This window comes from Bufo gargarizans, chromosome 1, assembly GCF_014858855.1.
Source record: "Bufo gargarizans isolate SCDJY-AF-19 chromosome 1, ASM1485885v1, whole genome shotgun sequence".
In the NCBI taxonomy this organism is placed as follows: Eukaryota; Metazoa; Chordata; class Amphibia; order Anura; family Bufonidae; genus Bufo; species Bufo gargarizans.
This window is the reverse complement of record NC_058080.1, coordinates 559,843,190-559,870,133: the sequence shown is the minus strand read 5'-3', so window position 1 is coordinate 559,870,133 and position 26,944 is coordinate 559,843,190. Positions and strand designations below refer to the sequence as shown.

Below are 26,944 nucleotides of genomic sequence, written 5' to 3'. Positions count from 1 at the left end.
ACAGCAATCCCATCCAAATCAGATCGTTATACTCTTTCCAAAATATACAGAGAAATACAGGACAAAGATGACATATCCTGTACAATTTTTTTTTTAACATGTATATTTCTAATATACAAGTACGTGTAACTTCAAGTCTTACAAATACACATGATCTTTGGGAAGATTTACCGAAGCTAGTACACGAGGTGTAGAGTTGTACTAAGCAGTTTCCAGCTCTAATTTTTGGGCAACTTATCGGCTTCTCTATAGCACAGAATGTATTTAAAAAAAAGTTTAAAATCACCTGAGTCTCCACCAACATTGCAATGTCCATGAACATGTCATGTAACTCGCGTATGCTTGATTCCAACTTCATGATGTCCTTGTGTCTTGATTCAATCTCATTTAACGCCTGCCGTGTGATCTGAGAATCTAAAATAATCTAAACCAGGAGAGATCAGTTGTAGAAGGGTAACTTTTACCATTGCTGAATGGATCTTGTAACCCAGTCCCGAAACTTACATCTGATGTGAATATTGATGGGTTCCCACTCTCCAGCATCTCCTCCAGTTCATCATCTGTGGTTGTTTTTCCAGCTGGAAAAACAAAGATTAACACTCAAAGACAAGCAAAAATTCTGAATGACTAAAAACAAAATGAAAAAATACCCACAAACTTATTTAGTGCTAAATACTCTCTTATTACAGAGAGGTCAGATATGAGAGAGGCAATTTTACATGGGTGAAGGATTAATGGATGAGCGTCGTTTCACCGGTTTCCAATATTTGCCCCATGTAAATGTGCTGTTCGTCAGTTGATCACATCTTTTACGAGACACATACACTCATTGTCAGCAGCACATGGCCCTGTGTATACAGGGATGTGCTGCTGGCAAATAATGACTGTGAAGACCATCATTCATCCCCATACAGAGGAGATGATGTATTTGGATCACCCAATACAGAGGGCTTCCCTTCCTCTCCCACCGCCAGTTGCCAATGACTGACGCCTGCTATGTAGATGCATGGGAAGAAGCAGGGACAGCACTCTTCTCATAATTATAGGGGACTCCACATCCACTGTGTTGTCTTCGCTGATTTAGCTAGATTATTTGGTGCCCTTGGGTATAAAAGCTCAGCAGACCGATACATCCCCTTTAATGTGATAAGAAATCTGCTTTAAGAAAATTTGTCATGAGAGCCAGATTTCTTATAAGGAATGTGATTCGTCTGTGACCTGGGGACAACTGTGCATTTTTCTTTATTACATTTGATATATTTTCACCTCTAATGTGCTGGCATAATTCCACTTGTAATATTATGAATGTATAAATTTTATTAGTGTCTCCATATGAGACAAATCACAGTAAAAACACATAGAAAACAGTAGATGATGGAAAATGAGCACACAAAAAAATGACATGGAGCACGACCAATATCTGAGATGGCAAATAAGTACAAACAATGGGTATATAAATATAGCACTATATGTGCATGTAGACCAAATGAGATATCGGAAATGCATATAATCAGGCAAAGCTATAAAGGCTAGGTAAAGGTATCATATATAATATAGCCAAAGTATACATATAAAATGACAAGTGCAAATATATCAGAGTATATAGATACCAGGAGCTAAGTAGTTCATTGTAAAGCCATGGACAAAGTACCTGTATAGTGCTCCAGCAACCCCGACGCACGTTTCACGCAAGGCTTCTTCAGGGGGAGGTGTGTGTGGAAGGGGGGGCTAATAGGGTGGTTTATATAGCCAAAAGAAATGGCTAATAGACAGAGGGCGGCTGCAAACACTAACCCTGGGTTCACACCTGAGCGTTCCTCAAACGCGCGTTTTTGTCGCGCGTTTTTGTTGCGCGTTTTTAGTAATAGTAAACGCGCGTTTGACGCGCGTTTGTGTCATTGACTGCAGTGTCCTATGGCCACAAACGCGCGTCAAAACGCCCCAAAGAAGCTCAAGTACTTGTTTGAGCGTCGGGCGTTTTACAGCGCGTTCGTACGCGCTGTAAAACGCCCAGGTGTGAACCCTTCCCATAAGGAAGCATTGGTTTTCATGTCTTAAGCGTTTTACAGCGCGTTTGAACGCGCTGTAAAACGCTCAGGTGTGAACCCAGGGTTAAGGAGCAGAGCATGTGTGGCCACACAAGGAGGGGAGACGAGTGCGCTCCAAGCTGGAGCGCATCGCGTCACTTCCGGTTCCTGTCAGTGAACCGCATGGTGGAACGCATAGCGCCACTTCCGGGATTCGGCAGGAGTAGTAGGATGGAGAAAACTATGCCCTGATGCGCTACAAGAGGACCATAGGACCTAACTATAATGTAGGGGGACAGATATAGCTCATATTATATAAGTATAGCAGAGTGTATTGAGCCAACCTGTAAAGATGAAAATATATGACACGTCATATGACACAATGGAAAACGGACCCTGAGGAGACCGCATACAGCACTACAGTGTCAAGCATGTTAATGAATGAAGTATATAAAAGTATATAAATACGAAATATGTGAAATATGCATAAAAAGTATATATATGTAAAACCTACAAAATACACATAAAACATATATATATATATATATATATATATATATATATATACATATATATACATATCCATACATACACATGTGAATATATGTGTGTATACACGTATTCACATGTGTATGTATGGATATGTATATATATGTATGTATATATATATGTTTTATGTGTATTTTGTAGGTTTTACATATATATACTTTTTATGCATATTTCACATATTTCGTATTTATATACTTTTATATACTTCATTCATTAACATGCTTGACACTGTAGTGCTGTATGCGGTCTCCTCAGGGTCCGTTTTCCATTGTGTCATATGACGTGTCATATTTTCATCTTTACAGGTTGGCTCAATACACTCTGCTATACTTTTATAATATGAGCTATATCTGTCCCCCCACATTATAGTTAGGTCCTATGGTCCTCTTGTAGCGCATCAGGGCATAGTTTTCTCCATCCTACTACTCCTGCCGAATCCCGGAAGTGGCGCTATGCGTTCCACCATGCGGTTCACTGACAGGAACCGGAAGTGACGCGATGCGCTCCAGCTTGGAGCGCACTCGTCTCCCCTCCTTGTGTGGCCACACATGCTCTGCTCCTTAAGTGTTTGCAGCCGCCCTCTGTCTATTAGCCATTTCTTTTGGCTATATAAACCACCCTATTAGCCCCCCCTTCCACACACACCTCCCCCTGAAGAAGCCTTGCGTGAAACGTGCGTCGGGGTTGCTGGAGCACTATACAGGTACTTTGTCCATGGCTTTACAATGAACTACTTAGCTCCTGGTATCTATATACTCTGATATATTTGCACTTGTCATTTTATATGTATACTTTGGCTATATTATATATGATACCTTTACCTAGCCTTTATAGCTTTGCCTGATTATATGCATTTCCGATATCTCATTTGGTCTACATGCACATATAGTGCTATATTTATATACCCATTGTTTGTACTTATTTGCCATCTCAGATATTGGTCGTGCTCCATGTCATTTTTTGTGTGCTCATTTTCCATCATCTACTGTTTTCTATGTGTTTTTACTGTGATTTGTCTCATATGGAGACACTAATAAAATTTATACATTCATAATATTATTGAGTGCGAGCCCTATCTCCCTCTCTTTTGGTGTATTACCATACGTGCCGGCTCTGCACGGGTACTCACTTCTGTGAGTCATTTTGGTGTTTATTATAATTCCACTTGTGTATATGATGGATCAGTTCTGAGATGGGTTATGTATAATGAATGTCAGGTTTCCTTCTGGTAATTGATAGAATAGTTTAATTCACTTTGTGGTCATCAAAAAGTGGAATTCAGATAGAAAAGAACTAATGCAAGTGTGATCACAGCCTTATACAAGGGCAAATAATCAGAGGAACGTCACACAATTGCAAGAACTCATTCCCAATCACCGCCCAGTGAAAAGGTGCCCAGCAAGCAGCCAACAAACCAGCAGACATTCATTCATATAAGAATGATCTTTAGTGAGTAGTATTCGGGGATGTGCACTGACAATAACAGAAACAGTCGAGCCTTCTTGCAGCCGATCACTCAGGCAATTATTTGGCTTTTTAAAAAGATCCTTAAACAAGGATCTACATCATTGACTGGTGCTTGTTAAATGGGGGTTTCCTGTAATAACGATTTTTAAACAAGTGCCCAGAGCCTGTTTCCTGGAACTGAAGATTCATACTTACCTGTTCCAAACTGCCTCCATCAAGGTCACATGCTCCGCTGCAGCAAATAACTGGCTTCAGCAGTGATGTGGCCACAAACAGCATGTCACCACTGAAGCCAGTTATTGGCTGCAGCGGCCCATCTGACCATGCACTGCAGGATGTAAACAGTGTGTGGATCAGAAGGTAGAGACTGCGGAGGTAGCACGGAGGACCATGCAGCAGTATATACACTGAACAAAAATATAAACGCAACACTTTTGGTATTGCTCCCATTTTTCATGAGCTGAACTCAAAGAGCTGAAACATTTTCTACACAAATCTGTCTAACTCTGTGTTAGTGAGCACTTCTCCTCTGCCGAGATAATCCATCCCACCTCACAGGTGTGGCATATCAAGGTGCTGATTATACAGCATGAATAATGCACAGGTGTGCCTTAGACTGCCCACAATAAAAGACCACTCTGAAATGTGCAGTTTTGCCTTACTGAAAAATGCCTGGTCAGAAAAATGCATTACAATACCGAATCCGTTTTTCTGATGTCATCCGGCAAAACTGATCCAGTATTTATTTTTGTCACATTTTTAAAAGGTCTGCAGATGCGCAGACCGGAATACCGGATCCGGCAATTTGAATGCCGGATCCAGCACTAATACATTCCTAAGGAAAAAAATTCCGGATCCGGCATTCAGGCAAGTGTTCAGCCTGTTTGGCCAGAGATAAAAATCTTGAAAAGTCAAAAAGACTGAGCTGAAGACATCCTGATGCATCCTGAACGGATTGCTCTCCATTCAGAATGCATGGGGATAAAACTGATCAGTTCTCTTCCGGTATAGAGCCCCTAGGACAGAACTCTATGCCGGAAAAGAAAAATCGCTAGTGTGAAAGTACCCTAATACTGCAGCATGCTGTGGTTTTATCTTCGGACAAAAAAAACTGAACACTTGCCTGAATGTCGGAGCCGGCATTTTTTTTCCATAGAGATGTATTAGTGCCGGATAGACATTCAAAATACTGCAATGCTGGATCCGTCCACCCGGTCTGCACATGCAATATATAACGGATCAGTTTCTCTGGATGACAAACGGAGAGACTGATCCGTTCTTGCAATGCATTTGTAAGATGGATCCGCATCCGGATCCATCTACAAATGCTTTCCGTTTGCATGCAGATTGCCGGATCACTCTGCCGCAAGTGTGAAAGTACCGTAACACAGATTTAGACAGATCTGTGAACAATATTTGAGAGCAATGGGTCTTTTGTGTATGTAGAAAACGTTTCAGATCTTTGAGTTCAGCTCATAAAAAATTGGAGCAAAACCAAAAGTGTTCAGTTTATATTTTTGTTCAATGTATTAATCTTCTGTTTCAGGAGCCACGCTGCAGGCACTTGCCTAAAGGATAACTGTCGTATATATTTTTTTTTTGGGAGTATTAGATCGTGGTGATTAATATCACCTTGGTGGCCCTATTTCAACTTTTCACCGTGTATTCAATTACCCCTTAATTCCAAATTTTTGTCCCCTGTGCTGCCTACTTTAACCTGTGCTTAAAATAGGGTTGCCATGCATGGTCCGTCTAAACAGATAGATGGGGCACGCAGCGTGCAAGCTCACATTACTGACAGCCAGGGACTGTAAGTAAATGATTAAAGCCAGGTCCTCCCCAGCAGCTGATAACAGTGCCTGGGCTGTGTGCACTTCTCCCTGTCCCTGCGCTTGGCAGACGCTCCCTCACTCAGCAGACGGGGACAATGCAGAGCCGAAGCAGCGCAGACCAGGGAAGGGAGATCTGACATCTGCTCAGTGTATAAATGAGAGCAACATGTGGTAAGAGGACCCCTTTGTGCTGCAGGAGATTAACGCTTTGGGGGGGGGGGGGGGGGGGGCCCGCTGGTTACTGACACTTTTGGGGGGCTATTGTTACTGGCTAGTGAAGGCAGGCGGGATTAGCCTCAGGGTGAGGGCAGTGGCGGCCATCTTAACTGAATAGTGAAATTGCAGTTTTATGCAGACTGGTTGCTAGGGGCTGAATCTTATTAAATATGGGGTCAGTCAGTCTAATAGTAACTGATTCTGGAATATCATGTTATTAGTAACTTCATATATGAAAATTGAAATTAGGGTCTAAATGTGACAGTTATCCTTTAAGAATCAAGGATAGGCCAGAAATCTGCCCATATAAAAAGGAATCTTTAGTTAGGGTCCCGTCACACAACTGTATGACGTCTGTATTGCATCAGTTTTTTTTTTTTTGTGGACCCATTGATTTCAAGGAGTCTGTAGTGCACATTTATGGCCAAAAATAGGACATGTTCTATCTTTTGCAGAATGAACATGCAGTTACGGAAAGCACACAGAAGACATCTGTGTGCTTTCCATGTCCATATAGGTCTGGGGGAAACAAAAAACAAAAACAAAAAACACTTGAAACACGGACGTCATCTATATTTTGCAGATCACAAAATACATGCGGTCGTATGAAGGTACCCCAAGTCTCTAGGCTGCTCCAGTCATGTACCTATTGTTATAACTCTCCTGCACAAATTAGCGCATGTGAACAGATGTTACTGGGAGAAAGTGCATCTCCTAGCCTTCCAGTAGTCGGTGGTTTCATGTATGCAGCTTCTACAAAAAGGTTTAAAAACCTCATCTGCTAAAAACTATGCACTATAATACAATTACCACTGGAAAGGGAGGTGGGGGACGTGGGATACTGCACTAGTATCTATTCTACTGTCTGCATGTGACTGCATGCTGGAAGAGGAAAGGAAGTTTGGGCTTAGTGAACTTTGTCGCTCCAGCTCTTTCCTGCTGGAAGCTGAATGAAGTAAGCCTTCAAATGGACTCCGCTTCCGCCTCTGCACTAATCTCCAGGGCAAGAGGTAGAGCAAATGGTGTGGCTGTCACCTAGCAGCCCCTCGCTTACTATTGCTGAATTGTCAGCAAGGACACCCATGCAGAGGGAGCCTTGTTGGATTGTCTCAGAGAACAGAGCAACATATCAAGGACCAAAGCCGGTCACGCGTGAGAGCTCTATAATTAAAGATCCCGCATGAAGAACTGTAGGGTTTGCCAAGTTAATAGATACATAAAGAGTAAATAAATGACTTAAGGCCACGTTAACACAGAACTGACTTTAATGTCGGATTAGTAAAATGGTTTTGTAGAGAAAATTAATTCTCTAAAGAAAATCTGCTGAAATGGTATTTAGGTTGGTCTATAGAGCGATGCTGGTGCACATCTATCCCAGCCATCTATACAAATTACTGTACCTGACGCTCTGCTCCAAGAGAGAGTTCACACACTGCAGATTACGCACGTTTTTTGCTATAATTTTTGCAAAATGCTGTGGTTTTACAGTGGCAGCAGTAATATTAAAACACAATTTGTCTTGGGAGCTCACCCTTAAAAGGGCATATCTGTCATTTTTTTAACTAATATGTCCGCCTTCATGTGGCGTACAGTTGTCAGATTGTCATTAACAAGCCAGCATTGCGCTCCCCGGCACTTCCTGGATCACTTGCTGTACACTGAGCATGTGATCCGGACCTGAATACAATCCACAATGTACGCGGGTCGTGCCTGCGCAGTCAAGCAGACACAACAGGCAATGTACGGCACGTGATCCAGAAGTGCTAGAGCCTAGTTACACCAGGGAGCACAGCGCTGGCCCGGCAAGGACATTGTCATTATTATCATTGGGATAGTTGTAAGCCACATGAAGGAGGACACATTAGTTAAACAGGTTTAATATCAGCTAATTATATGTTTCACTAGAAAATATAAATAAAAATCAGTATTATAATATCATTAAAAAAATATGTGCAGATATGTTTAGGACCTAAACCTTTGGTGTAGCATGGCCGTGCGGAAGCCTCAGAGCCGATTCGTATATCCAGCACGTGATATACAGATCCACAAAAAGTCCTGGAAATCCATATTCCGCATGCTGGAGAAGCCGAACAAAGCAGATGAAACCCAACAATGGAGAGGGCTCCGAGAAGGGCTGCTGCACCATTGTGCCTTCACAAAAGGTTTAGGTCCCCTTTAAGCATTTTCTGAGCATTCTGACACTAGGTGAGGTGGCATCATACTTATTTCCAGCTGACGCTGTATTCGTCCTTTGCTTCGCTCTCGAAACTGAATCTGGGTTTCATTATATGCAATCATAACTTCCCCAAACTTTCTGGACAATACTGTATGCTGAGGAATAAGAAGACAAAACACTTTCATTGTGTATAGAGAGGAGAAACAGGGGTATTCACTACAAATACTGGAGACCTTGACCAATGCAATCATGTTACTGGGTTAAAGGGGTTGTTAAAGGGAACCTGTCATCAACTTTATGCAGCGTACAGACAGGTGAGCTGATCAGGGGTCTGTCATTTATAGGTAAGTGGTTGCAGAGAACCAACATCACAATTATTGCAGACTGGGCCTGGAAAAGAGTCACAACCACCTGAGAAGAGTCATGGTTATTCATAAATTCCTGCTCTCCTGCCCACCTACTGATGACTGACAGCCTTCTACCTAGTTCTCTCCCTTTCTCTTTAGGAGAGAACTGCCAATCACCAGCAGATGGGTGGGAGAGCAGGAGATTATAATAACCATGACTCTTCTCGGGTAGATTTGACTCTTTTCCAGGCCCGGGCTGCAATGCTGATTCTCGGCAACCACTGACTTTTAGCTCATGAGTGACACATCGCTGAAATCAGCATTTCTGTCACTATTTTATGCTGCCCTCAGTGAGGTCTGCGTAAAGTTGATGACAGGTTCACTTTAAAAAGAGGATTACATTTACTGGTAATTTGATTTTCCGGAGCCCATGACAGTACTAGGACAGAGGGACTGCCCCCCAGGACAGGAAACCCGCAGATCTAAAAAGCAAAGGCTCCCACCACCCTCAGAGGTTTGTAGAGAAGTCCACATCTCAGGGATCCAGATAAGACTCCGTTTAGGTCTAGAGGTTTTTTTTTTGTTTGTTTTTTACTGCAAACCCAGTTCCACTTTCACCAATCATTAAGACACCCCAGAATTAATACAAAAAGAAAGGGAAGGAATTAGCAGGGTGCCATCATGGGCTCCTGAAAAACAAGGTAAGGGTGATCATCATTTTTCCCTTTCATTCATGACCGCACCAGGAGAGATAATTGTTTTACTTCTCAATTAGAGAGGGAATATGGCCTGGAAAACCTTATACCCAAAAGGAAAGGTCAGAGAAAAAAAAAAAAATATCCAAGTGATAGTGCCTGAAGAATGTAAGAGGACAACCAAGTAGCTGCTTTACAAATGTACTCAATGGTCGCCTTCACTCTAAGATGTGGAGACTGATCTAGTCCAGTATGCCATCAATCCCATAGGCACAGGCCTCTGCATGGGACATAAGCTAAACATATAGTCTGCTTACAGGGGTTGTCTCACTTCATCAAATAGCATTTATTACGTAGAGGAAGTGAATACAAGGCACTTACTAATGTATTGTAAATTTTGCTTCCTTTGCTGTCCGGATTCATTTTTCCATCACATTATGCTCTGCTTGTTTCCATGCTTACGACCACCCTGAAATCCAGCAGTGGTGGCCATGCTTGCATACTATCGGAAAAAGCACTACGCCTTGCTGGCGTAGTTTAAGGCCATTTTCCAAACCATAAACTGACGTGGAAAACGATGAATGAGACAAAAGCAGCCTAAAACAAGTCTGACCTAAATATGCCAAAAAGTGGCGTATAACACATAAATAACAGCCTAAATGTTTCCAGTTGGAGACTTTTGAATTCTAGCTTGAACTCCTGTCAAGGAATCTAGAATCCAAGAGTTGGATATTTTTATCCAGGTTAATCTTCCCCTCATCCTGGCGTTATTCCCGACCCAGAAGCCTGACTTTTAAACAGAAAACCTCTGTTTTTGGACACAGAAGATCTCCACTTATTTTCCTTCTCCTAACTGAACATCCTGTTCTGACAAAAGGGACCATATGCCATAGAAAGGAGCAAGAACCCATTTTTCTTATCTCCTGCTTTTTCAAGGATATTATCCAAAAAGGAAGTAAGGGTTATACCTCATAAGGGATACCACAAAGCTTAGCCTTTGAGGCAACATCGCCCGACAAATTATTGAGCCACAGGGCTCTAAAAGCTGAATAGGCCAGAGAGGAGGAACGAGAACAGTCTCAAAACATCATTGACTTGTCTGCCAAAAATTCTTCCGCCTTGGAAATACTAGGAATAGCGCTCAAAATCTGTTCTTTAGACTACTTATCCCTAATATGATATTTTAATTGATAAGGCCTAGCCATACAGGGAGCTGCAATATTAAATAAGGAACAAAATAGACTCCCATGTACTCTTTAAATACTATTTTCCTACCCATGGGATCCTTTAACATACCCAAATCCTCATAGGGAAGTGATGACCTACGAGACACCTTTGCTATAGGCACATCTAGAAAAAACAAAGAACTGAAAGCTCTTAGACGTCCAATGGTGAAAAAATATTATGCTTTATTGAAAACTCAATCAGTGAATGATAAAATGCCATAAAAACAAGGGAAGTAGGGAGCACAGACGCCATCCCAGCTCTACAGTGTCACATAGAAAATCACAGATCCATTAAATATTGATGTAATCACATATGAGTTAAGATTATTTTAGTAATTCTGTCATACCTTTTATCTTAACTCATATGTGATTACATCAATATTTAATGGATCTGTGATTTTCTATGTGACACTGTAGAGCTGGGATGGCGTCTGTGCTCCCTACTTCCCTCGTTTTTATGGCATTTTATCATTCACTGATTGAGTTTTCAATAAAGCATAATATTTTTTCACCATTGGACATCTAAGAGCTTTCAGTTCTTTGTTTTTTCTTGTACGTATAAGCTTGTCCAGTTACACCGGGATATTGGGTAGTCCTTTTTGTATGAAGCCGCACCACTAGGCTACTGACACCCATGGTTGTGTTTTTGTTTTTTATAGGCACATCTATCCTAGGGGCGTGAACCTAAATCCCAGAATCTGATTCATCAGAAGGCTATTTACTCTGTGTGTATATGTGTGTAAAAAAAGTAAGTATATGTCCACCTGGAGGTCATGAACAGCACTCTTTTCAAAATCCTGAACCCTTGTTACCCCAGATCTCACACTCATGGCTCCAATTTTTCAACCGTGAACCTTACCTGAGATTTTCTTATTCTTAAATTCACAGAAGACCTGTTGGCATTCTCATCTTGATCAATTGTTTGCTCAATGGCTACAACAAAATTATACGTATGAAGAGTTATTTCTAAAAATTCAACGCCACAAACCATACAAGTAATTTTTTGCTAAGACACATTCAAATATTTTCAAAATATTAACCCAAATCAAGAAGCCTAGTTTCAAATTAACAGGCTGGGGGTCCAAAATTGTGGGATAAGCATATCCATATATTCACCAGTAGCAGTGGGAGGCACAACCAGCCAACTGCATGGCACCAGTAACCATTCCTGTAAAGTTCTTATTATATTTTAAAGGGAATCTGTCACCAAAATGTTGCAGTCTGCGCTGCTTACATGATGCTGTAGCACAACTAAATACGATTTAAATGGTACCTTTCTTCTTTTTTTCTGATGTTCATAAAGAGCAACATGTGGTTTTAATAATATGCAAATGAGGGCTCGCAAGTGCCCAGGGGCGGCGTTCAGGGAGTAATTGCCCAGGCCCCTCTGCGTGCATCTCTCCTCCCTAAGTCCACATCTGGCCAGCAGAGATCCTGCGCGCGCGCAGTTCATCGCCGGGCGCGGCGCCAGCTATACTTAGTCCTAGTAGAATTCCGTTAGCTGGCACACGCGCACTGCTGGGAGTGATGCTGATGCCCACAGTGATGAGAACAGTGCGGATACCCGGGCCTGGCGGTGAACTGCACAAGCACGACACATCTTAGCAAATCTCTGAGTGTTACTAAGGAGAATCTGTCTTCAGTTCTACTGAGCGCTGAAGACGTCTGTATGTAACAAGTCAGATGGGCAAGGAGATGGGCAGTGATAGTTAGGACACATGTACATAGTCAGGGACTGGAGTAGTAACAAGAGGCAGGCTGGAAACCTCTGTATGTTCAGCGCTCAGTACATCTGAAGTCAAACTTTCCTTAGCAAGACTCAGATGGAGCTTTGATGAGGAGACTCTTTACACCATGTTTTCTAGTACAAAGAAACATCTTTTGCTAAAAAGTAATTATAATTTTTTTTTTACATCTGTCCCTACAGTATATTAACCCCTTCAGGACCCTGCCATTTTTCACTTTAAGGACCAGGAAATTTTTTGGAAATCTGACATGTGTCACTTTACGTGGTGATAACTTCAAAACGCTTTTACTTATCCAATCCATTCGGAGACCGTTTTCTCGTCACATATTGTACTTCATGACAGTGGTAAATTTGAGTCAAAATATTTCATTTTTATTTATTAAATACCAAATTTACAAAAAGTTTGGAAAAATTCACAATTTTCTAAATTTAAAGGGATTCTGTCACCAGTTTCAGGGAGCTTTAGTGATTCCTAATGTGGTCTTATAACTGAAATCTGTAGGCTCATTTTGTCTAAAAAACATTATAACTAACCTGTCATTCATCCAACTAAGGTGCCCAAGGGGATGTGCATGTCTTCCAGATGCCGCCCGCACCCGCCGCAGTTCGTGCCCTGCTGCTCCTTTTCTGACATCAGCGCCGCCTCAGAATCCTTTGTTACGCCTCCGGCTCTCCCTCACTCCCCCCTCCTTCTTCTCTAACATCTCGCGCGTGCGCACAGGCCTGTGCCTGATGCGCCCGTGTGGACTTCTCCGTTCGGCTTCATGGAGCGAAGTGCGCATGCGCCGGCACTTCGCTCAACCTCCCGATGACCTGAACACTGGCGCCAGCCTGTGAGCACGCGCGAGATGTTAGAGAAGAAGAAGGAGGGGGGAGTGAGGGAGTGCCGGAGGCGTAACAAAGGATTCTGAGGCGGCGCTGATGTCCGAAAAGGAGGAGCAGGGCACGAACGGCGGCGGGTGCGGGCGGCATCCGGAAGACAAGCACATCCCCTTGGGCACCTTAGTTGGATGAATGACAGGTTAGTTATAACGTTTTTTAGACAAAACGAGCCTACAGATTTCACTTATAAGACCACATTAGGAATCACTAAAGCTCCCTGAACATAACCATATTTTTAAATGGAGGGGCAAAAAACTGGTGACAGAATCCCTTTAAATGTCTCTGCTTTTAAAACCGATAGGGATACCTCCTAAAATAGTTATTTTACATTTCCCATATGTCTATTTCATGTTTGGATCATTTTGTAAATTACATTTTCTTTTTTTGGGGACGTAAGAAGGCTTAGAAGTTTAGAAGCAAATCTTGAAATGTTTCAGAAAATTTCCAAAACCCACTTTGTAAGGACCAGTTCAGGTCTGAAGTCACTTTGTGGGGCTTACATAGTGGAAATTTCCCATAAATGGCCCCATTTTAGAAACTACACCCCTTAAGGTATTCAAAACTGATTTTACTAACTTTCTTAACCATTTAGGTGTTCCACAAGAACTAAAGGAAAATGTAGATGAAATTTCACTTTTTTTTCACAGATTTTCCATTTTAATCATTTTTTTTTTCCAGTAACAAAGCATGGGTTAACAGCCAAACAAAACGCAATATTTATTTCCCCGATTCTGCAGTTTACAGAAACACCCCATATGTGGTAGTAAACTGCTGTACGGGCACATGGCATAGCGCAGAAGGAAAGGAACGTCATATGGTTTTTGGAAGGCAGATTTCACTAGGATAATTTTAAGTTGCCATGTCATATTTGAAGACCCCCTGATGCACCCCTAGAGTAGAAACTCCCCCCCAAAAAAGACCCGATTTTGGAAACTACGGGATACAGTGGCAGTTTTGTTGGTACTAGTTTAGGGTACATATGATTTTGGGTTGCTCTATATTACACTTTTTGTGAGGCAAGGTAACAAAAAAATACCAGTTTTGGCACAGTTTTTATTTTTTGTTATTTAAAATGTTTATCTAACAGGTTAGCTCATGTGGTATTTTTATAGAGCAGGTTGTTACGGTCACGACAATACCAAATATGACTACTTTTTTAGTTGTTTGATTCAGTTTTACATAATAAAGCATTTTTTTAAATAGATTTTTTTGTGTCTCCATATTCTGAAAGCCATATTTCTTTTTTTTTTTGGGGGCGACTGTCTTATGTAGGGGCTCATTTTTTGCGGGATGAGGTGACTGTTAGATTGGTACTATTTTGGGGGGCATACGCCTTTTTGATTGCTTGGTGTTGCACTTTTAGTGATGCAAAGTGACAAAAAAATATATTTTTTTAGCACAGTTTTTATTTTTTTTAAATTTGACGGTTTACCTGAGGAGTTAGGTCATATGATATTTTTATTTTAATACAGCCGGTCAATACCTAATATGTCTACTTTAATTTTTTTCCCTATTTTTTTCTTTTAACTTTATTTCGGGAAAAGGACCCTTTTTTTTTTTTTTTTTACTTAAAACTTAATTTTTTTGTAAAACAATTTTTTAACTTTTTTCCCCACAATTTTTTGTCCCACTCTGGAACTTCAACTTTTGGGGGTCTGATCCCCTTTACAATATTTCTGTATTGTTATGCATTGGCTGTAAGTGTATGACACACTGTAGTACACTTACAGCTTCCTGCCTGCGAGATCCAGAGGGCTGAAACTCACGGTCTGTCACGGAAGGCAGCCACGATGCCTAAGGAAGGCACCCTGCATGTGCCCGATCAGCCCGACATGCATGTCCGGCGCTGGTCCACCAGCGCCGTAGATGTATGAGGTTAAAAATAACCAGAGACAATAGTTCCAGTTTAAAGTTGGATTTGTCACTACGGGAAACACCACGGTTAGATTTTCACAATCTATTCTATACAATCTTATCATTGCAGATTAATTCTGTAAGCGAGGGGTGACCATCAACACTGAAAGATCCAAACGCGTCACTGACTTACCACAAAAGGGAAGTGTGGCTTTCACATTAGTCAACACATTTCTCAGACACCTGGAAAAAGGATGTTACAGTACCCGGCCATGACGATGCTAAAACTACACTGTCAATGGTTACATATTCAGCACAACTACACAATATATTGTTTGCGATATCTGCAGGCAAATGGTCAGCAGCCCTTAATATGCGTTGTCCGGTACCCTTTTTAGGCATCACAGAAATGAAAATTCTGACAGTAAAGTATTTACACTAACCCCTTTACCTCACAACAGGTTTATTAGCCTTGGTTCACATCTAAGGCTACTTTCACACTTGCATTCGGAGCGGATCCGTCTGGTATTTGTACAGACGGATCCGCTCCTATAATGCAAACGATGGTATCCGTTCAGACGGAACCGTTTGCATTATATTTCACTAAAAAAGTCTAAGTACAATTTGTATTCAGACGGATCCGTCCAGACTTTACATTGAAAGTCAATGGGGGGCGGATCCGTTTGAAAAATGCACCATATTGTGTCACCTTCGAACGGATCCGCCCCCATTGACTTCCATTGTAACCCTGGACGGATCCGTTTGCCTCCGCACGGCCAGGCGGACACCTGAACGCTGCTGAGCGGAGCGGAGGACAGACAGTGCCAGACTGATGCATTCTGAGCGGATCCACATCCACTCAGAATGCATTAGGGCTGGACGGATCCGTTTGGGGCCGCTTGAGAGCTTTCAAACGGAACTCACAAGCGGAGCCCTGAACGCTAATGTGAAAGTAGCCCAAGTCTGAAACTCTGCCAAAAAAAAAAAAAAAAAGAGGGGGGAAAAAAAAACGCAGTGTACTGCACTATTTTTCCAGAATAAGAACAACCACTGTGACAGAAAACTGACAGACCCCATAGTCAATGGGCATCATTTGTGCGATCCGGCAGTGCCGATATTTTCATTTTTGTGTTTCACTGAGGCAGCAGAAAAATGGAAATCCAAGCGTAGATATGAACCGAGACAGCTGCACTGCACAAACAACATGTGGTGCTGGACTTACCCTTTAACTTTGTTCGGACTTTATTGGAAATACTCTTTATTTCTTTATTAAGACTTTCAAGTTCATCTTTTGTTTCTGAAATAATAGAAGCGAAAGGGTATTCATAAAATCAACATCAAATGAACTGGAAATATGTTGTGCACCATGAAATGCATCAAATTCTCTTTAAAACACACAGGGGGTCATTTACAAACAGATATATGCCACTTTTGTGTTTTAGGCGCAGAAATTGGTCTAAATGTAAGACAGCAAGTAAGCGGTCTTACGTTTAGAATCGGTGGTGGATATGCTGAAGTTATGTGGCAGCCGGCGCCTCCTTATAACTTCAGCAATGATAAATGCGCTCCACAATACCAAACCAAAATCATACATACTGACATAGCTGGATTTATACCCCAGAGAGGGGCTGGGAATAATACCAACAAAACTGTGATAACTATTTCCTGTGCCCTTTAAAATGCCATCCCCTCTTGCCTGATCTCAGTCAATGCTGAAAAAGCTTTAGACCGGGTCAATTGGACCTTTCTGCGTGCTGCCCTCAAATAGGTATTGGCTCGACTTTTCTACATAAAATATACCCCCTCTAGACCTCTGCATGGATTAGGGTAAATGGTTCTCTTTCCCCATCACTAATGGCACTAGACAGGGCTATCCCTTGTCCCCTGTGCGGTAGGTCATGGCTATGGAACATCTGGCTGCTGAAATTCATAACTCCCTCAATACCCAAGGAATTACATTAGGTCAACATCATCACAAATTGGGCCTTTATGCCGATGACTTATTGCTCTGCGTCACCAATCACCTAATTTCTCTCCCTGTTCTGTTACAAGAATTCGAGAGGTTTGAGACCCTTAGTAATATCAATGTAAACTATTTCAAAACTGGAGCCCTTAACCAAACTTACCATAAAAGTTGGTCACGCAGTTGAAACTTTTTAAGCTGTCACCATTGCCTCCTTTATTTCGTTTTGTCATTTTGATAAAAAAAAAGCTCTTTTTCTGATATGCTAATGAAGCTCAAAAGGTGCCGTTTTTTTTTCCCCTCTCTGGAGCCCAGTGACGCCACCTTGCAGTGCCCAGCCCGCCTTAATTTGAAGCCCAAGAACACCTCCTGATCTCGAAATAACCTCCCACAGGCCCGACAAACGGTTTCGCCCCCTCACCACGTCATCTTCTACCTTCAAGAAATGCCCTGTTCTTCCTGTCGGCCGCCAGAAATCTCGCGCAGGCGCAGTACCGCCTGCACGATCATCAAGCTCCTGAGGCAACAGCGCTCATATTACATCACTGGGCTCGGCGCATGCCCAGTGAGACTTTTGAGGCTGTTGCCCTCAGGAGCTTGATGATCGCGCAGGTGGTACTGCGCCTGTGGAGATTTCTGGCGGCCGACAGGAAGAAGAATAGGTTAGTCTACTTTGACATATTTCAGGATCAGGAGGCATATAGAAAAATCTTAGGGTGGCTCTACCTCCAAGTGGATGGTACCGGTGCTCGTATCGTGACCTATTACCCTCACAGTCACTAAGTTTAATAACAGAAAAATTTGATTGGATAGGCACTCGATTTCAGGATTAGAAGGCGTTCTTGGGCTTCAAATTTAGGTGGGCTGGGCACTGCACTGGGCTCCAGAGAGGGAAAAAAAACGCCCCTCTGGGCACCTTGGAGCTTCATTAGCATATCAGAAAAAGCTTTTTTTAAAATCAAAATTACAAAACAAAATAAAGTAAGAAGACCACTGCAGGAAATAAGGTACTTTAGTGAACATGGCAATGGTGACAGCTTAAAATGCTAAAAGCAGGTGACAGATTCCCTTTAAGTATCTGGGGGTACAGGCTCCTTCTAGTCTATTGATTTGTATACATGGAACTATCTACCCTTATTGCACCATACAGCGCAAGACATTAAATCCTATGACAGGTCACAACTGTCTTGGTTTGGTTGGATAAATGTACTTAAGATGGACATCGCACGTTTTCTTTATCTGTATCAGACATCAATCTCGTTACGTAATGCAATTTTTAAAAGTCTGCAGAGTCGAAAAATGTGTCTGGGGATCATTGAGAGTTGAGACCCTGTATAGGTCATTCAACCCTTGTCTGACCGAAGTCCAGGGGAGGGACCAGTCTTCCAGGTGTACTATCAAGCAGCTCCTTTGCTTGAACTCATCATCTGGTTTCATAAATCAGACAAACAATGGGTAAATATAGAAGCCAAGATCAGCCCATTGTATTTACGATCCCTCCCGTGGATCTCACCCTTGGATAGGCCCTCGCTCGCTCATTTCTCTCCACTGACCTCATGTGCCCTGCAGATTTGGGAGAGGCTCTTTATTCAAAAAGGGTCTCTCTTATCAGCCTGGCCTTAGGACTCCCTTATTTGATAACCCAATGTTTCCACCAGACATGGGTAGAGACCATTTTCTCCATTGGTCCTCCTCTGTTAGTCTACTTTCACACTGGCGTTTTGGCTTTCCGTTTGTAAGATCCGTTCAGGGCTCTCACAAGCGGTCCAAAACGGATCAGTTTTGCCCTAATGCGTTCTGAATGGAAAAGGATCCGCTCAGAATGCATCAGTTTGCCTCCGTTCAGTCACCATTCCACTCTGGAGGAGGACACCTGCCTTCAGCGTTTTGCTGTCCACCTGACGAAGTGGAGCCAAACAGATCAGTCCTGGCACACAATGTAGGTCAATGGGGACGGATCCATTTTCTCTGACACAATAGAAAACGGATCCGTCCTCCATTGACTTGCAATGGTGTTCAAGACGGATCCGTCATGGCTACTATAGAAGACATAATACAACCGGATCCGTTCATGACGAATGCATGCGGTTGTATTATTGTAACGGAAGCGTTTTTTGCAGATCCATGACGAATCCGCAAAAAACGTTAATGTGAAAGTAGCCTTAATATGCATCTGACGCAGGGGATGACTGTGGACTCCTCATTGCCACTTTGCAGGAGGCGTCTCTGAATAGGACTCTGTCCAGGATAGAATATGCCCAGCTGAATAGGTACCCAGTCATGTTTGGCAGGCTTGTCTTCAGTTACCTTCCGGTTGATGTTCCCCTATTCTAGGGATCGACTGATGATCGGATTTACCGAAGTTATCGACCGATATTCATGATTTTCGAAATTATCGGTATTGGCATCTAACCTTGCTGAAAATGCGTCTGGGGGCGCGCGCGCCCTTAGCTGTCTCGAAGTCTCGTGGCTCCGCGTGGCAAAACAAGGCTTGTACACGAATCGCGGGACTTCTGGAGAGGAGCTGAAGTCCTGGCCCTGAAGTAGTGCTGTCTGGAGGAGTGGCTGCAGTGCCGTGTGCAGTCCAAGTCCAAGTCTGCTCTGCCGCTTGTGTGCCAGCCCATTTGGACCGCTTGGTTTGCCAAATTGCCACCTTTTCTTCTGGTCGACTAAAAAGGCAATTTTCTTTTCTTTCATCTAATATTCTGTTGTTGGAGTAGTTATTCATAGTTATTCAGTCACTGAGGTGGGGAGGGGTGGTGGAAATTGGCATTTGGCACTAGTATATTATAAATGTAAATTATACATTAATAAAGCAACTCTACTAGGCCATGGTAGTCAGTGAGGGGGGGGGGGTGCTGCTGGATATGGCACTATACAGTGGCGGAAATAATTATTTGACCCCTCACTGATTTTGTAAGTTTGTCCAATGACAAAGAAATGAAAAGTCTCAGAACAGTATCATTTCAATGGTAGGTTTATTGTAACAGTGGCAGATAGCACATCAAAAGGAAAATCGAAAAAATAACTTTAAATAAAAGATAGCAACTGATTTGCATTTCATTGAGTGAAATAAGTATTTGAACCCCTACCAACCATTAAGAGTTCTGGCTCCCACAGAGTGGTTAGACACTTCTACTCAATTAGTCACCCTCATTAAGGACACCTGTCTTAACTAGTCACCTGTATAAAAGACACCTGTCCACAGAATCAATCAATCAAGCAGACTCCAAACTCTCCAACATGGGAAAGACCAAAGAGCTGTCCAAGGATGTCAGAGACAAAATTGTAGACCTGCACAAGGCTGGAATGGGCTACAAAACCATTAGCAAGAAGCTGGGAGAGAAGGTGACAACTGTTGGTGCGATTGTTCGAAAATGGAAGGAGCACAAAATGACCATCAATCGACCTCGCTCTGGGGCTCCACGCAAGATCTCACCTCGTGGGGTGTCAATGGTTCTGAGAAAGGTGAAAAAGCATCCTAGAACTACACGGGAGGAGTTAGTTAATGACCTCAAATTAGCAGGGACCACAGTCACCAAGAAAACCATTGGAAACACATTACACCGCAATGGATTAAAATCCTGCAGGGCTCGCAAGGTCCCCCTGCTCAGGAAGGCACATGTGCAGGCCCGTCTGAAGTTTGCCAATGAACACCTGAATGATTCAGAGAGTGACTGGGAGAAGGTGCTGTGGTCTGATGAGACCAAAATAGAGCTCTTTGGCATTAACTCAACTCGCTGTGTTTGGAGGAAGAAAAATGCTGCCTATGACCCCCAAAACACCGTCCCCACCGTCAAGCATGGGGGTGGAAACATTTTGCTTTGGGGGTGTTTTTCTGCTAAGGGCACAGGACAACTTATTCGCATAAACGGGAAAATGGACGGAGCCATGTATCGTGAAATCCTGAGCGACAACCTCCTTCCCTCTGCCAGGAAACTGAAAATGGGTCGTGGATGGGTGTTCCAGCACGACAATGACCCAAAACATACAGCAAAGGCAACAAAGGAGTGGCTCAAGAAGAAGCACATTAAGGTCATGGAGTGGCCTAGTCAGTCTCCGGACCTTAATCCAATCGAAAACCTATGGAGGGAGCTCAAGCTCAGAGTTGCACAGAGACAGCCTCGAAACCTTAGGGATTTAGAGATGATCTGCAAAGAGGAGTGGACCAACATTCCTCCTAAAATGTGCGCAAACTTGGTCATCAATTACAAGAAACGTTTGACCTCTGTGCTTGCAAACAAGGGTTTTTCCACCAAGTATTAAGTCTTTTTTTGTTAGAGGGTTCAAATACTTATTTCACTCAATGAAATGCAAATCAGTTGCTATCTTTTATTTAAAGTTATTTTTTCGATTTTCCTTTTGATGTGCTATCTGCCACTGTTACAATAAACCTACCATTGAAATGATACTGTTCTGAGACTTTTCATTTCTTTGTCATTGGACAAACTTACAAAATCAGTGAGGGGTCAAATAATTATTTCCTCCACTGTATATTATAATAAAGCTCTGGGCGTAATTGTTTGCATTAGATTTATATTATAAAACAGGTTCATTTAACAGCAGATTTGTGTAGGAATTTAAATTTTTCTCTCAAAAATGATAATGCACAGAATATCGGTATAAAAGTTATCGGCCTGACAGTTCACAGGTCAATATCAGTCGATCCCTAGTCTGTTCCTACCCTATCCAGGTGGGTGTTGCGGTTTCTTTTTCTCTCTTCCTTATATTCTCTTTCTTTCTTTCCTTATACAAAGAATATCTTGTACTGCGTGCTTCTGAATGACCATTTTCAGTATAGGTCAACTGTCATGTGCTTCTATTTTCCTCGATAATATGTCATTTTGTATGATTGAGTTACTAGCGACCTCTGATGATAATGTCATTTCAGATCTCATGCTGTATACACAACTATTTTGCTTTACTGTTCCAACTTAAAATTTCACAAAAACAAGATTTGGAAAAAAACACAATCCCAAAATTCTTCACTATACGTGCATAAAAACATAGCTGCCACATCTATTCAGAAAAACCTTGCCTCAGCGATTCCAAGAGACAAAGAAACAGCTACTGTATCCGCTTTGCACCAGGAGTCATTTCACTGGATGTGCACTTTTTCTTTTTTAGCTCTACTACATGTGTTTTCCTATGTGGGTCCCAAGAGTCAGAGCTCTGCCAATCTGATAGATAGCTCATCAATATTATTGTCCAGGACAACTCCTTTAAGGCACAGTTACCATCTATGACTGCAGCTTATCTGCAAGGTCTAACTGGAGTCTGAGGTATTCTAAAATCGACCTACTGTCTCATCAAAGCCTACTGCTCTATCCACAATGCTTTAAACTGCAGCTTTGTTTGCTGTATATAAACAGACACCCACATACTGATGTCTTAACGAAGGGGAGTTGGGAAGTTGCTGCAGAGGCATTCAGCAGGAGCATCTTAACTAACATTAAAAAATGTGACAAAGGCTGATGAAATCTGGTTACATCTATATTCTGCTATTTCCTGTTATTGTCAACGTTCCAGTTTCAAATTCTCTTCGCCCTTCCTCATTATTTCTATAAAATACCCCTAGAAATTAATATGATGTATTATGGGGACACACGTTTAAATAGGTGACACCTTAAAAGGCATTATCCCATGATTAATGTAAAAAAATAATAAAATATATATATATTTTATATAATAATATTATTTACAATCTCTAACACAGCTAGAAGCAGCCCTGTACCTGACATGGATCCAGAGATCGCCCCATTCACTGCTCCAATTGCCCTGCTAGATTTATTTCAAGCTGGCAGCTCAGGGGGCATGTTCTTTCTCAAGATGCATGTCCTATCTGCTGTAGCTGACGGAACTGAGCGTGTGCGTCCAACTCCGTGTGGTGGACAGAGAAATTCCAAAAAGAGCAGACAGCAGGTGGCGCTATACGGGTAGTTTTCATTGGCTATACTAAATTTGTAAATACGTGCAATAATTATATTCTGATCCAGGTGCTGGTTTAAAAACTGTAAATGTTTTAAGTGGCGCAAACCCTTTAAAGGGGACTGTCTCATAAAAACAAGCTGTGTCCATATGCCTTATTATGTGGTATGGACATGCCCCCTCAGGACCTCCCTGTGTGAGCCAGAAGAGAGGGCTGCTAACAATTCTGGCGGACTTGAGCTGTCCATGCATTATATGGGGCCGTTTATGTGAACAGGCCCATGTACTGCTACACACAATAGTAAAACGGAAAGGAAATTGTATAGAAGGCATCACCTTTCCATGACAAAATAAGCTTTTAGGTTAGATAGAGAAAAGGGCAAATAAAAAAATAAAAAATTAAATAAGGCTCATCTATGGGCAGTGGTTACAAACCTAGTGGAAACCAGTCACAGAGAAAAGGCCTTTACTAAGCAACTTGATTTTAAATGCGTTACATTTGTAATAGTGTTTGAAGCTCCATTTCGCTTATACATGGCTGCAAACGCCCTGCGTAGACGTATGTATAAAAGATAACCTGCTGCCACCACTAGAAGGCGCTGAGGAGCAGAATGTACACCGTTCTATATTCAACTCAATAACACAGAATGCAGTATGTGGACTAGGCAGGGGCTTTGGAGCACAGAGTATATAACTGTACGTGCATTACAAGCGCTTACTTTCTTCTGGGTTTGGTGCCGATAAAATAGTGCTGTGCTTCTTTTTCACCTCATCGACATTTTCCGATATTTTAGCAATGTGATTCCTTATTTCTTCTACCTAAGGAAGCAAATAATCAAAATTGAAAGAGTTATGTCACACAGCTTCTGACTTTCAGCAAAGGATTGTGCAGATGTAAATCAGAAGCTTTCCATTCATACCTCTGAAGTAATATGGAGCCATCACTGGCAAACATAAAGCATGCTACAGGAGGAAGGAGTTTACATTCCTGAGGATGGTCACAGCCAGGGTGAAGGTGAACCGTTTGTGACACGGTCCTCTGCGACTGGACCATGCTGCAGCCAAGGAGATGCCCACTCAAACACAGCCGTCGCCTCCTCCCTGTACCAATGCTCCGCATTAACATATTGGGCGCCAAAACTTCGGGGGATCACAGCGGGGCAGACAAGGGGTCTTTCAAAAACAGAAAAATTCTGGCAGCATCAGCGGACGGTACTCCCCGTGAAAGGTCCTATTTTGGGCTGGTGCTCCACATTTATTAAAGAAGTGCAAGTAATTGTAAAAAGGACAGCACTCCTGGTGCCCAATTTGTGGGTGCATGTCTCCTGGGAAAGTGGTTCACTTTCTGACAGTAATGCCTCATTCACAAGTCAGTGTTTGGTCAGCGATTTCCATCAGTGATTTTGAACCAAAACCAGGTGCAGCTCTAAACACAGAACATGTGCAGATCTTTCCCTTATACCTCATGTCTGCGGAGGCTCCAATCTTGACTTTGGCTTACAATCACTGATGGAAATAACTGACCAAAACACTGACGTGTGAATGAGGCTGATCAGATAATCCAAATAGAAAAAAGTAGATGGAGAAGGCACGTCCTTTTGTAGTGGCGTTTATTACAGTTTAAAAATTTCGGCTGAAGATCCTTTATCAAGCACACATATACCTACACAAGTGCACCTTTAATAACCAAATGAGGACATCACCCTGACCCCATGACATCACTGGGGTCATTGCCGTGGTTGACCAATTAAAATACAATGAATTGGTATCTACATAGAGGGTGAAAATAAACAGTGGAGAAGACAATGCCTAATTAGAAAAGGACGGAGCTGGGTCACATCCCTGTGCGTGATGAAGGTGAGGCATATCTGTGTATGTTTTTGAACGTTGAATCTGGAATAAACACTACTACAAAGGGGACATGCTGTTTCCATCTACTTTTTTTTTCCTATTTTGATTACTAAAAAGTGCACTGGAATAACATGCATCAAATTTATTGAGGGGCACAGCCATTTTTTTTCTTCAATTTTTATTTTATAACTACCGTATTAGTCTCCTTAGGGGCTAGAACCCTGGTCCTATTCACCCTGATAGAGCTCTAATAGAGTGAATAGGATGTCACACACTCCCTGCTGCCCTGTGCACACAGCAGCAGGGAGCAGACTTAAGTAGCGTCCTGGCTGCCATGGTATTATACTGCTGGGGCTCCGATCAGAAGCTGCCACCCTGGGGCCACTGTCACCAATGATTTAATCGTGTGGTAGAAGAAGGGAGGGGCTGTGGCCACTGCGCCCCCAATGAATATAGTTAATATGCCTAAATACAAATGTAGCCTTCATATGCCGGCCATATCCCATACCTGGCCATGTCCCCCAGAGCCAGTGCCATCAGCCCCCAAGCCCCATGGTATTTTCCATCATCTGCCTCAGACATTACATGTCCCCCAGAGCCAGTGCCATCAGATCAGCCCCATGGCCATCGTTCGCTATACTTACCTTTCCTGCAGGGTGCTCGGCGAGTCGTCAGTCCGCAGGTGTCGCGTCTTCTTCCCAGCATGCATTGCAGGACCTGACGTCACACACAGCGTCAGCGAGCGGGCTGACGCTGTGTGCACGCCAGGCCCTGGCCACTACAGTACAGCGCGGTGCGGAGTTGGGAGCCGGAGCCATATGGGGTCCGGCAATATATGCGATATGGACGATATGAATCTGTGAAACGATACAGATTTTGCCCATATCGCATATATCGCCCATCCCTAGGCACAGGCAGCTAAATAAATTTGGCGCATGTTCCAGCAGTCCATGTGCAAGAAAGGCAAATCTACACCAGTTATGAATTTGACATATATCAAGGTATCAGACCACCATGTTAATAAGACTCCCATTTAGACATTCAGATCAGATCCCCATTCAGAGATCAGAAATAAACAATAAATCAACTTACCTCTCCAGCTCCAGGAATCTGGCTCCTGCTCTTCCTGCCACGCACTGTACTGTGATCAGATACTGCACAGTGTGATTTCACAGCGCGCCAAAGTCCTCACGCTGTGCGCAGTCACAGTACAGCGAGCGGCTGAGGACCAGGAAGCAGGGAGTACAGAGCCTGGGGAATTCTGCATTGAACGCTTACCGGTCCTCCTGTACTAATAAGCTATCCTGAGGATAGGCCACCATAACAACCCCATTAATAAAGTGGGCCCATAAAAGTGGGCCTGTCAGAGGCTGGTTGGCACCAAAATAGGTAGCATTTAGTTTCGGTTCCCATTCAAAAGAGGTCACTTTGCCGTGGTGGATGGGCAAAAGTTATTTTGATCATCATATTTGCTAAGTACCTCAGGTTTTTTTCCATATAGTGAGTATAGCATTAATTCATATTTTCTGTGCTTGCAAAGTGCTGTTACATTGTGTTTGATTTTGTATTGCAGCCTAAGCTATGACATTTGTTGTGAAGTGAATCTTAACCGATTTCCATGAACTAGTGTAGAGCAACAGAAACACTTCCATGCATGTCTAAAGAACAATGATTCAATACAATCATAGTATTAAAGCTCTTCCCTACCTGATGAAAAAAGTCATCCATAAACTGCTCCTTCTCAATAATGACAACTGAATCTCCATCTTCCTCAGATGCTTTAGCCTGCGGAAATAAGAGACAAAAAAAAACTGCTGAAAAAGAATGGTGTGAGTAACTATTTACAGAGGTGCTATAAAGAGCTGCGTCTCCAGTAAGTATAGTTAAAGGGATTGTTAGGCAGAAAATGGTATTTTTTTCAAATCAGCACCTGAATCCGATTAGTTTTGTAACAGCATGCAATTAAAATTCAGTAAACCACTGAGTTACCCAATAAAATACACAGTGCATTCACAAAGTCTTCAGACTTTATTTAAGCAGCCCTGTGCTTAAATAAAAAAAAAAACTGGTGTAAAGTAGAACTGTATTAGTTGCCCATAGCAACCAATCAGCGTCCACCTTTCATTTTTCAAAGGAACAGTGAAAATGAAAGGTGGAATCTAATTGGATGCTATGGGAAACTAA

General features: G+C 42.4%; 1 protein-coding gene across 2 annotated transcripts in view; it reads right to left on the bottom strand.

Moving 5' to 3' along the window:
- The window catches only part of STX2 (syntaxin 2), a 67,508-nt gene that overhangs the window by 17,830 nt on the left and 22,734 nt on the right, over positions 1-26,944 (bottom strand). For both annotated transcript variants that reach the window (XM_044275627.1, XM_044275628.1), the window contains exons 2-8: positions 26,468-26,545; positions 23,629-23,728; positions 16,241-16,315; positions 11,395-11,468; positions 8,314-8,422; positions 505-578; positions 287-424 (exon numbers count right to left, since the gene is read on the bottom strand). In XM_044275627.1, the coding sequence (XP_044131562.1) occupies positions 287-424; positions 505-578; positions 8,314-8,422; positions 11,395-11,468; positions 16,241-16,315; positions 23,629-23,728; positions 26,468-26,545 (648 nt within the window). The remainder of the gene's footprint in view (positions 1-286; positions 425-504; positions 579-8,313; positions 8,423-11,394; positions 11,469-16,240; positions 16,316-23,628; positions 23,729-26,467; positions 26,546-26,944) is intronic.